Source organism: Mastomys coucha, unplaced genomic scaffold (genome assembly GCF_008632895.1).
Source record: "Mastomys coucha isolate ucsf_1 unplaced genomic scaffold, UCSF_Mcou_1 pScaffold7, whole genome shotgun sequence".
NCBI classification, from domain to species: Eukaryota; Metazoa; Chordata; class Mammalia; order Rodentia; family Muridae; genus Mastomys; species Mastomys coucha.
The window spans coordinates 45,637,654-45,650,009 of NW_022196913.1; the positions used below are offsets into that span (position 1 = coordinate 45,637,654).

At 42.5% G+C, this 12,356-nt stretch overlaps 1 protein-coding gene across 3 annotated transcripts in view; it reads right to left on the reverse strand.

Annotated features, from left to right (window-relative positions):
* Positions 1-1,219: 1,219 nt before the first annotated feature.
* Positions 1,220-12,356, reverse strand: part of Nedd9 (neural precursor cell expressed, developmentally down-regulated 9) — a 180,565-nt gene continuing 169,428 nt past the window's right edge. For all 3 annotated transcript variants that reach the window (XM_031358024.1, XM_031358025.1, XM_031358026.1), the window contains 5 exons: positions 9,716-9,817; positions 9,140-9,241; positions 7,062-8,303; positions 5,670-5,759; positions 1,220-3,485 (listed from right to left, as the gene is read on the reverse strand). In XM_031358024.1, the coding sequence (XP_031213884.1) occupies positions 2,976-3,485; positions 5,670-5,759; positions 7,062-8,303; positions 9,140-9,241; positions 9,716-9,817 (2,046 nt within the window). In that variant the 3' untranslated portion in view covers positions 1,220-2,975. The remainder of the gene's footprint in view (positions 3,486-5,669; positions 5,760-7,061; positions 8,304-9,139; positions 9,242-9,715; positions 9,818-12,356) is intronic.

Sequence of the window (12,356 nt, forward strand, 5' to 3'; positions counted from 1 at the left end):
ACTAACCTACTAAAGATCATAAGATTTTTTTTCCCGACATTATTTTTCCTACATTCAGAGTTTTAAGTCTCTGTTCCATGTAAGTTAATTTTTGTTCAGGATATTTATTTTTCTCAATAGAGAGATTTTTTTCTTTTGATTTAACACATCCCCAACCTACCCTGCTTCTCAAAGGATATTCTATCTTACCCACTGGCATATCTTATTTTTATCAAAAATTATTTGCCACTTTTATTTATAGACAAAATGATACAGGTGTTGTGGTTTGACGTTGAAATCTCACATACAGGTGCACTTGTTTGAACATTGTACGCTCAGCTCTCAGCATTATTTTGGTAGGTGGTGGATACTCTACAGACAGAGATTGTAGAGTAGACGTGGGCCTCATAAGTATTAAACTAGCCCCACTTGCAGCCAGGCTGAACTCTCTATCTGCTTCTTAATCTGACAAGATGCTAGCAAGTCATGCTGCATGCTCCCACTGCCAGGAACAAAGCCAATATCCAGACCTCCCAGGATGGATGGACTGCCCCCTCTAAAGTGCAAGTCAAAAGAAATCTCTCCACTATTGCTTCTAAAATACTTCGTGGCAATCACAAGAAAAATGGTTAATGTACACATGTATTAAAGTGCTTTCTAAATCTCAGAGGGTTATTTGAATAAAAGGAAGGGACATTAATAGGGGTATGACCCATAGTAATTCTTGTAGTTAGGGATCTTTTTCTTCTAATATAATTTGCTTTGAATCATTTCTTTATGCCCATTCCAGAATGAATGAAAAAAAGTCTACTCTCTACTTGAGTAGCCATGGCCACAGAGTAGAAGTAGAAATCATCCTGCCCACATTAAATGTGTGGGTGCTGTAGCCAGATGTGGTGGTTCACACCTATAATACAATCACCCTGGAGGCAGAGACAGGCCAGTCTTTGTGACCTCAAAGCCAGCCTGGTCTACATAAAGAGTTCTAGACCAGCCATGACTATGTAGTTAACTCCTGTCTGTGGGCATTTGATACTGAAAAAAAAAAACCAGTTTCAGATATTGAATTTGATGCTATCCACATGCTCTAGAATTTTCTTCAGTACATACAAACACTTTTTCTTAAAAACAGTCAGATCCATAGCATACATAAAAAATTCATAATTTGACTTTCTATGCTCAGATGGGCTTATATTTAATTCTGTGATAAGACAGACACAAGGAAAAGAATCCCAGAGGCTACAAAGGAAAAGATCCAAACATTTAATGGCTTGAATACACAAGATGGCCATGAGCAATACAAATTGAATAGTTTGGTTTTTACAATGTGGAATGTCATCACTCAGGTTAGGACAAGGTAGCCATCACCCAACAGATACACATTGTGTAGTAAGATATACAAGCATAACCTTCCTAACTTCTTGCAATGGCACTGATGCTGCAGGACCCTCTTGCTCCACGTGCCAGACACAGTGAATTGCTGTCCAATAGCTCAGCTGTTCATCTTCTGGCGATGTAGAACTTTGAGAATTACAATTATAGTTTGTTTTGCAGAGCACCCTTCCTTTAATATCTTCCATTTATTTAAAAGAAAAAAAAATCACATTGAGATCACATGTTCTTCTTAAGCCCTTCCTTGTCTTTGTAATTTGGTTGTTTAAAACAAATAACATTAACTCAGTCAAGACATCCATAACAAATAAAAACACATTTCCAAATGAATGAAGGCTGGAATGAAATAGATCAGAGACTACAAGAAACACATTTCTGGAGTTGGTCATAAAGGAGGAGGGAAGTAGTTTATCTGCCTACGATGAGTTTGGTGCCTGGGTTGTATCCACACATCAGGTGTGAGGAGACAGACCACAGGATCAATGCTGTGACTATCTGACATATGGTAATGTGGCTTATCCACAAGGTCCATGGCCACAGTGGGATGTGAAGATCAGATCTCTGCAGCTGTTTTGAGTGTTGGTCTGCTTATGTAAGTTTTTAGACTGGCGTAGGATCCATCAAGCAATGAGAGAGCAGGACAGGGCCTGCTGGTTCCACAGTTCAGTGACTAAGGAACTGGCCATTTCTGTTAGATAATGAGGGTAGAGAGGTCTTATTTAACTACTGGCTGTAGGAAACATCGCTTCTTTTTGTCCACAGTCACAGTTCTGATGTATCTTCATGAATTCTTGCTGCAATTTTATTTTTAAAAATTCAACTCTTAAAAACATCCTTTAGAAAACTTCATGACTGAATCACTCACAAATGTAGCCCCAAGGAAACAAATGTTCTCTCTTGATTGTAGTTCCTTTCAGAATTGAAATAACACAATAACCACTGTAGACATGGCCTCTTAGTACAGCACACATGTGTTGCCTCTCTCTAGCACCTGAAACACTGGACCTTAAGTTAATGTATTTTTTTGAATCTCTCTCTCTCTCTCTCTCTCTCTCTCTCTCTCTCTCTCTCTCTCTCTCTCTTCCTTTCAACCAGAAGTTGGTCAGATTTACCACTGTGTTAAAGACAAGTCAAGTTTGAAAGAGGTTTCAGACAAGAAAGTTGGGTGTGCTGGGCTCAGACCACTACTAGTACATGTAGAGCAATATTACAACTAAGTGGTATAATTTTTCTACAAAACCCAAACAATGCAGCATTAGAAGGCGCTCACTAAGGTGCTTCTCTATTCATGTTTTTAATGGGCTGTATCAGACACACATCTATAAACAAATACGGATACATAGGCATACACAAACGTGAACATATTTCTGTACAACTTAGGCCTTAGATACTTATATGTTTATATCAGAACCACACAGGGGAAACAAAATAAAATCCCACTTCAGCTCCCTGAATTGATGAAAATCAACTAACTCACAAAACATTAAAACATTTCAATTTCATATAAAATATCTACAAAAATAGATAACATTTACAAAAACTAGATAGTATTTCCAGTTTTCCTTAGTAATTATTCAACTAGTCCCTTCCACTTCTGTGTCTTCTCAGAAGGTGGCCATCTCCAGCAAGGAACGCTTGAACAGCTGAGCATTTCTGGACAGGTCTGTTACTTGGTGCACCATCTCCTGCAAGGCAGTAGTGCTGGGGTAGTGGAGGGCAGCCATCTTGGTCGCCATCACTATTGTCTTGAGCTGTTCACAGAGCTGGTTGCTGGAGTTCCTGACTTTGTTGCGAATGTCCTGGGCAGTCACCTGCCTTGTCAGAGTGTCTCCAATGAACACCAGTTTGTGTGCACTGAGAATGACAAACTTGCTATGTGCCACAAAGATCCGTGGGGGCTGGGCTGAGCTGACGCAGCTGAAGAGGGCGTCAATGGCATTGAGAAGGGAGATGAAATGGGTCTCACATTGGTCATAGTAGAAGCAAAGCAACTGCCTATCCTGAGCACCCACACTGTTGTTTGTGGTTGGGAGACTCTGAGAGGGCTTCCATTTGGAGATGTCATTCTCCACAGGCTTGGTGATTTCTTGTTCCAACAGCTGGAACTGACTCAGCTAGAAGGAAGAGAACAGATTTCAATAAGAGCAGGGCATACATTGTAAAGGGACAGAAATATGGGTGTGGGGTCAAAAGATACCAGCTTAATCCTTAGTAGATGCCAGGTACTTAGGAGCTGTGAGACCTTACCCAGGATACCTTGCTTCCTAAATTGTGCAATGTGGACACCGGGAAGAGGATCCCTAGGGGATCCTCCAGCATAGATCTTCTGCTATGACACCATTTGTCATTTTGTATTCTGACTGGAAGGCAACAACCTCACCTTCTATGCCACTATGAGGGCTCAATAAAATACTATTATTCACGAAGTGTTTGAAATGGTGTTTGGTGAATTGGAGGCTCTATGTAAATATTTTTTAATTGTTGAGAGGCAGCAAGGGAAAACCAGATGTAGTGACCTTTCTGTTACCAACAGTTTGATAATTTCCTGGGCAAGGCCCTTCCTCTCTCTTCAAGATGGAAAGTTCATTTAGAGTCTCCTACTTGCACTGTCAAGATGTATATGTTATGGTCCATTACTGCCAAGAAGTCTTAGAAATATACGCTTAGAGAAAATGACACAAGAAGAAGAAATCTCAGCATTTATTATTTGCCATATCTTATAGCATGCATATGTAGGCTGGAGAACTCTTCATGGGTGCTGGTTCTCTCCTTTTACTGTGTGGTTTCTAAAGCTCAAACTCAGGTCATCATGGTGTCAGCAAGTGCCCTTTCACTGAATTGTCTCAATGGCCTTAGTGCCAGCTTGCTTGATGCTATCATTAGCATCCCTAACTGGACTGTTATTTCAAATTGAGATGATAATTTCTAGCTATGTTACTAAGAATCCTGAGTTTGAGACTCAGTTAATCTTTCATCCTGATTCAGAACTGAGTCAGTTGAGGGACACCCCCAGTCTGCTTCCCCACTAAGAAGTGCATAGTCAAGTCAATTTTCTATTCCATGGAACTACTTGCTTCTTAGGAATTATTTTAGTGTCTGCTAGTTTCCCCAAACTCTGCTGTGCTGTTGGGCCAACTGCCAATGTAAGCTCAGATCTAGGGTGATGCTCTAATATTATTTGATAATTTGATTTCAAATCATGTATCCATAGAGGGCAGCAGTACTTTTCCATTTTATAGAGAAGGAACTGGCCCATTGCATGATGCTCAAGTCCACACAGCTGTTGGCTAGAAAGCTGTTGGCTAGAGAACTCAGGTTTCCTAGAGACATCTTGTCACTTTATGTTGTGATACTATATCATTTCATCTTAAAGGGCATATAAATCTTTAGGCCATTTCTCTTTGTTTTCATGTCCTTGCCTTAACAATATCTATCCTTAACTGCTGTACTCACTAAACCTTTGAGTGAACACCTCATGCTCAGAACTCCGGACAAATGGACTTGTGTATGTCTCAAGGCATTGGCCCCTTCTCTTTAACCCTTAGACTGGACCATACAAAAGACATGGAGATGGATGGGGTCTAGGGGAGAGTTAGAATCAAAATCTCTTAGGAATTTCATAGAACAGAAGGGAGCTGACCATTATCTAAGGAATCCCAGGTGAAGTGGCATCTACAGAGAAGGTTTTGAAGTTGGGCACAATGCACACACCTGCAAGGCCAGCACTCAAGAGGTCAAGGCAGGAGAAATACCATGTTTGAAACCAGCCTGGATTGCATTGTGAGAACTTATCTCAAAGCATTATAGAATACCACAAAGTCCTATAGAAAGGGCTTTGAGTGGTTATTTATGAGGTTTTAAAGTTAGATGCAAACCGAGTGAGGTGATTAGAGAAAGTGTTGGATAGTAGAGAATGAGGCAGATACTGGAAGAGGAAATCAAGGAAAATAGACAGCCCTTGCTCCCTTCGGTCTTGGCTACATCTCATTGGCCTTCAATGGAAAACCAATTAGCTTGGACCAGCTTGACTGGGTCTTGTGTCTTGAGACCAAAAGCTTTAACCCAAATAGTCTTAATGGGTGATAGATTAACAGGCACAACCTGAACAAGCATTGCCATTTGGATGCAATCCAGGGATACTCAGCTGTAATCACAGGCCACACACCTCCACTTTGTTCTCATGTCCTATTACATGCCTGGGACTTCCTTCTTTGTGCCAGTGTGCTGGGAGGACCACAATCTTTGGCAGCTATCTGTTCTCTACCAAGTGGAGCCCTTTCTGATGTGTTTGAACCTACCTGATGATGCTCCAGCTGTGCCTTGCTCTGTTTCATGATGTTCTCTTTTTCCAAGAGCTCCTTCTGCTGTCTTTCAAACTCCTCTTTGCCCTGTTGTTTTCAACACAAAGACCATATTACCTCCTCACTGTGAGTCACTTATGGGAACAGCTTCACTGACAAGTATACTCAGACCTTCATTATCTACTAGCCACTTCCCTCATGTCCAGTTAGACATTGTAAACCACAGATTAGGGACTTCTGGAATTCCTGTGGAGACAGGCTGAAAAGTGAAGCCTGTTTCCATGTGGGCTGCCACGGTCACTTCCCTGCTAGTTCCACTTGGAAAGCTTCCCAAGATCATCTTCACACCCTCTTGAGAAGCATTATTTTTTCATGGCTCTTTTTAAATAGATTGTATGTGAACCATGTGCTTCCAAATAAAGGTTAAAAAAAATGAGTGCATATTTCCCTTCTGATTTCTTTGACGGTCCTGTCTCTCTCTACCCATCCTTAGTATTCTCCAATCCTACAGCACCCGAAGGCCAATGGAATACTAAATGCCTTCCTCTAACCTCAGCCATTCCTCAGCATGAGATGTGGTTCAGTTGATCTCCTCTCTTGCATCTGGGAGCTGTTGGCATTTTAACCATTTTCAGTATAATTCGTGGCTCTCAGTCCAATGGAAAAGATGGCAGCATAAAGCACTAAGCCAAATACTAAGTAATAGATTATGGTAGAGTGTTGGAATTCTTCAAAGCAGACAGGGAAGCCTTTAGGATTCCAGGTCAATTTGGGAACTAGCACAGCTTATACTTATAGGAAGCAGTTTGAGGATTTTAGCATATTTGGGTCAAGCTGTTGGCCAGTTGGCAAATGATCACAGGGTCCGCTGGGTCTGATGGAGTCATTCATTGTAAGCAGCTAAGCACACATGCATACACAATCACACAGACACACATACACATATGCACACACTGTAGGCTGAACGAGTACCTTAGGAACTCTCTATGTAGAGATATTTTCAACAATTTTTTTTTTAAAATAAGCAGTGATATATATCTAAACTTATTTCTATTATGACGAACTGTTCCATGGACCTGTGCCATAAAACACAGTAGAGGAAGAACTGATTCTATGACTCGTAGACTCACCAGTCAACAACACTGATGAGTCTCCTCCAGCTTTCCTGAGGTGTATCAATAAGACTTCATACAACCATGTGAGTTAGCTAATTCTCAAAATAAAATTAAGGTCCAGGGAAGTTAAATAAAGTGGCTACACATGTTTTTGGACAACCTCATCCTCAGTTTTCACAACAGTTGGATTAACATGTTTTGCTATTCATCCAGGTTCACAGCCTTATGGCCATCAGCCCTGAGTATGGGTGGATTATAGGTCTGGTTTCCTTACCTGTAGGTGCACATAATCATAATCATCCATCCAACTCCTTTCAGAACCGTCACTGCTACCACAGTCTGGTGGCTGGTCCTTGCTTAAAGAAGGAGGCAATGGCTTATTGTGGACCTGGGCTTTGTAGTCACCAGGGCGCAGTGGCTGCATCTGGGAGCCTGTATGTGTATACTCGCTTGAGTTCATGATGCTGTCGGGCCCATTCTTCAGATGGGAATTGCCAGGATCTGCTCTAAAGAGGGTCTCTGCATAGGTGCTGATGGTGGTGGTCAATTGCTTGGCATCATCTGGCACTGTCTTAGCTACCATCACAAACCGGTCTAGATCATCACACTTATTTTGGGGCTTATTAATAGCTAAAATATTCAGGGACCAGCTGCATTCATTCAAATCATGGCTGGTTTGGCTTAGAATCTGGTGGGAATCTTCTACTCTTTGGAGTTCCCGCTTCATTTTGTTGTGGAGGACCAGTTCCGGGAGGCAGGAGGCATTGGCTAAAGCTCCCTTGGCAAAATGGAGGTATTCTCGTAAGAACAGCTCTACTTTGTCCACTGCGGTGCGGATCTCATTGATGCGCCTTTCCATGTATCCATAACACCGCCAGTCTGTTGTGACCAGTGACATGAGGCTGCACACACCCATCTCCAGGGTCTGCTGGAGCCGATAGAGCTTCTCAATGGCTGTGTCTGGGTCCAGTAGGAGCCTTTTGTCTTGAGATGGAGAGGCTGACAATGAGGACTCCTTTGAGGAGGTGGAAGATGTGGACATGTTACTCCTGGTACTGCCAGTGCTGGAGAAAGACAGTCTGTTAATCCCATCCACCACATCCCGAGAGCCTTTGGCATCTGCTGGGTTATGCAGAGGGACATCATAAACACCATCTCTTTCCTCCAGATTTGCCTTTTCACTGGTTTCTGTTGGTACCTCCAGAAACTGAACTCCCCGGGGGACATCATATGCATCACTCTGAGTGTCCCCAGGCTGTCCCAGCTGAGAGGGTGCATGGTGCAGGGAAAAGCTCTGGTGTCTTCGTGCCATTGGTTCTGTACCTCCTGGAGCATCACAGGGGAATTTGATGTGAAGGTCCTTCCCTGCCGTCTTGGTGCTGGTTGGAGGGATGTCATAAACCCCCTCAGGTCTGGTTTCCGGCTTTCCATCTTGTTTCATTGGAGGAGGGAAATCATATTCTTTTTCCCTGAGCCCTGCCTCATCTCGGCAAGCTGATGGTGGAATGGCATAGACCTAAAAAAGTAAGTTAAAAAAAAAAAAAAACATTTTATTTGTTCCGTTGAGACTTGGATAGAGGCAGAAATGAAGTGTGGTCCAGAGTTCACAGACCTGTTCACTCCATCTTCTTCCTCTCCTCTCACCATTTACCACCTCAGATATTTCCCAGCATGGAGCATGTTCCTTAGAGGGTGGGTGGCCTCATCCTTACACCTGAGCATCATTTACTATTCTCGGTGCTGGCTTGGGTGTAGAGCCCTTCCTCTTAAATAAATTGTTCATCACTGGGTTGTATCCTCATGTTTATAACCATTCACTGACTGTCCTATGTTGGCTGATCCGTGCTGAGAGACAGAAGTCACTGACACCCTGGGCTGAGGGACCTGTGTTCCCTCCTTGGTCATCAGGCTGCCTGTGTGTGTGAAGCTGCCTGAGCTGTCTTTGTCTTTGAAGACACAATTCCCTGTCTGTTCAGCAAGGCTAACTGCACTTGAAGGGCAAGCATGCCCAGAAGAGGACAGAAAATCAAGTGAGCTGCCTCTTATGTAGAGCCCAAGGGAGCTGTAGACCCTTCTAGAAATATATGATGTGTTAGATATTGCTAGACTGAATGCACTATCTCCCTTTCCAATGGACTCTCATTATTGATGTCTTCATATTTTTGGGGACCCTCAATTTGTAATTATAATGGTTTCCTTTTCTCTTCCCTCTTTCTCTTTCTTCTTTCTCTCCTTTTCCCTTTTAGAACTGCAATTCTTGTTTTATCCCAATAAACTATGACACATTCCATGCCGCTCCCCCTATATGCATTGAGGTACTCATCCACATATTGTGCTTTACAGTTCACTTACCCCTTGGGTGGGGGGAATGTCATATACCCCTTGAGGTTTTATCTCTCCCACTGGAACTGAAAACATAGGGCCTTTTACTGATGAAGGAGGGATGTCATATACCTGAAGAGAAACACTTGAGTTACCCAGAGTGCAATGGAATCTGCTGCTCAACTTCCCTGCTATTGTTTCCTTAAGGATTTATTCACTAGGTCATATACAGACTTGGTCATTAGTAGCATTCCATGCCATCAGGAGTTTATAGATGTTTTCTTTATGACTATTGCATTCTTTGATTTAGGTTAACTATGAAAACAATCTTACATGAACTATCTGCTCTATAATTTAGATCATTTAAATTACACACTTCCAGAAATAAGATGACAAACTGATAAAGCAGAGGAGAAATTTCTCAGATAAAAGGCTAGACTTTCTTATAAGGCAAACCTAAGAAATACCATGCAACTGACAAAAATGGCCTCTGTATAGGCAACTTCCACAAGGTAAGGCTGTGACTGGTACCCCTCTTCTCCTGTACATCCCTGATGAGATGTTGTCCCCAAAGCCAGCTCCCCTGGTGATGTTCCCATTGCCTACCCCTTGAGTGGTGTGGGAAGGAGGGACATCATAGACATCCTTTTGGTATCTGGATGGGTACTCGTACACATAGCCATGGCCTGTCCTCACTGGGGTGATCACCTGTGGGTAAGAACACATAAAGATGTCAAACAATAGCCCCGAGTCCTCAGCATACCTATCAGGCTGTGTTGAAGAACACAACCCTATTCAATCCCCCAGAGGAAGGAGAGAAAGGAGAGAAAGGAGAGAAAGGAGAGAAAAGGAAGGAAGGAAAGGAAAAAAGCACGAGAGGGTGAGAGGAAAGGAAGATACAAGGTTAGAATGTGAAAGAAGTGACTGAAATATCTTTATTTCTTTTCTTAAGAATTTTCCACCAGGCAGTGGTGGCACACACTTTTAATCCCAGCACTTGGGAGGCAGAGGCAGGCGGGTTTCTGAGTTCTAGGCCAGTCTGGTCTACAGAGTGAGTTCCAGGACAGCCAGGGCTATACAGAGAAACCTTGTCTTGAAGAACCAAAAAAATTTTTTTTTCCAAAAATCTGATCAAAGTTCATCAATGGAGTCTCAATTCCCTATATTCAAGGAGATTAAAATTATGTTTAATTTATGAAAGTTGGGCTGGAGAGAGGGATCATCAGTTAAGGGTACTTGCTACTCTTACAGAGGACCTGGGATTGGTTCCCAGTATCCACATGGCATCTTACAACCATCTACATCTCCAGTCCCAGGGGCACTGATACCCTCTTCTGGCCCCCAACAGCACCAAGCACTTGTGTGGTGTGTATGTATGTATGTGTGTGTATACACATACACACACACATATATTTATACACATATATATGTATATATTGCAAAACACTCATGCACATACATATAAAATAAAAATAAATTATGAAAGTCTTAGCTGATCCTTTTGGAGTGGCCAAAGTACAACACTAGAGTTTTTATGAGGCTCCAAGGCTTTTGTAAAGAACATAAACAAATAGTTTGGCCACTTAAAATTCCTCTCATACCAGTCCCAGTATGCCTCTTTATCTGAAATTATTATTGTGATTATAACTGAAAATTCCATGGGTCACCCTAATCCTTTCACAGAGCCATTGATGAACAGTCCTGTTCTTATAATTGCCTGGGAATGGTCACTTTACTTTACAAGACAAGGGAAATACAGTTTCCCCCAGTGTCTACAGGAGACCCTGTCCCCAAATCCTTCATGCTCAAGGCCATGAGGTGCTGTGTTTTGCATGTAACCTCCATATATCAAACCCTTTCCCAATTTTATGGTCTACAATGCTATATAAAGACCATACAAACACCAAGGCAATAGATGATATGCAGAATTATTTAGGGAACAACGTCACAAATTTGCATGTCTTCTTTGCAGATGCAATTGTTTTCTAAATAGTTTTCTCTTGCAGCTGGTTGTCTCCTCTGATGTGGACCCCATGCTGCAGAGGATGAATTGTGCAGGTGAGGACGCCCTCAGACTCTTAGCCATGAAGTGTCCTGACCTCTAGCCTCTAATCATTTCCCCATTTCCACCAGAGAAGTAAGTATCTCCACTGCACCTACATCCAGCCATTGTCAGAAGTCAAATACACTCATCATGGACTCTGGCATCTAGGGCCAAAGTTAGCCAACAGAATCTTCCCTAGTGGGCTGGCCTGGTCACTCTTCCTCCCTCCCTCCTTTTCCCCTTCCCCTCTGTCCATCCCTCCCTTCCTCCCTCCCTCCCTCCCTGTGAGGGTCTATGTGGATGCACTCTCTGGTATAGGCACACGTGGAGAACAGCAGTCAATTAACTTCATGTATGTTTTTCCATTTCTCTTCACTTTATTTTATTGAGATAAGAGTCTCCATACTGACCTAGAGTTCACCACTTGGTCAGACTGGCTGACCTGGGAAGCCCTGAGATCTGCCTGTTCCCACTGCCCATATACCAGCACTGTAGTTATAGGTATAAACTTTTCCATGTATGTTGGGGATCTGAACTCAGGGCCTCCTGTTTGTACAGCAAGCACTTTACCCACTGTAGACTCTTATGTCTGTAGCTAGGTACTGACTGGTTGTTTTCAGCAGGGTAGAGACACTATTTCAACTCAATTCATTTGCTCTTCCCAGGGCTTGAAAGTTGCCCAGTCTTACTTTTTTTGCTTGAGTACCCCACTCCCAAACCATTAACAGTCCAACACTACCCACCATGTCTTTGAGTAAAGACATCAAAAATTAGGAGGAGCTGTCTGTTCCCAGAAGACCTTTCGTCTTGAACATGAAAACTCTGGCGTCAGGCTGCCTATAAAACTATGTAAAGAATGTTCCACGTCCATCTCAAGCTGAACCTAATGGAACACAGCCAAGTTCACCAGTGTCTGTACCCCAGGGGCTCCCAAGCCTCCTTGCCCAATTTTGTTTAAAATGCCTGATGCTTATAACAGATTATTTCTTACATTGAAGGTAAAGGAGATTAGTATGCAGCAAACATTTCCACCCAGTCTCTCCATTGTCTCGGGTTTAGAAAAGGAACTTAGCGCTTTAAGTTTGTTGGCAGAGAGTGACGGAACCAGCCTATGAAGCAGCCATTGTATTGTGCCCTGTAAATATTCCTTCATAAAGCAGGGGGATGCTTGCTAAAATCCTTTAACGCTATTTACAGTTTTTT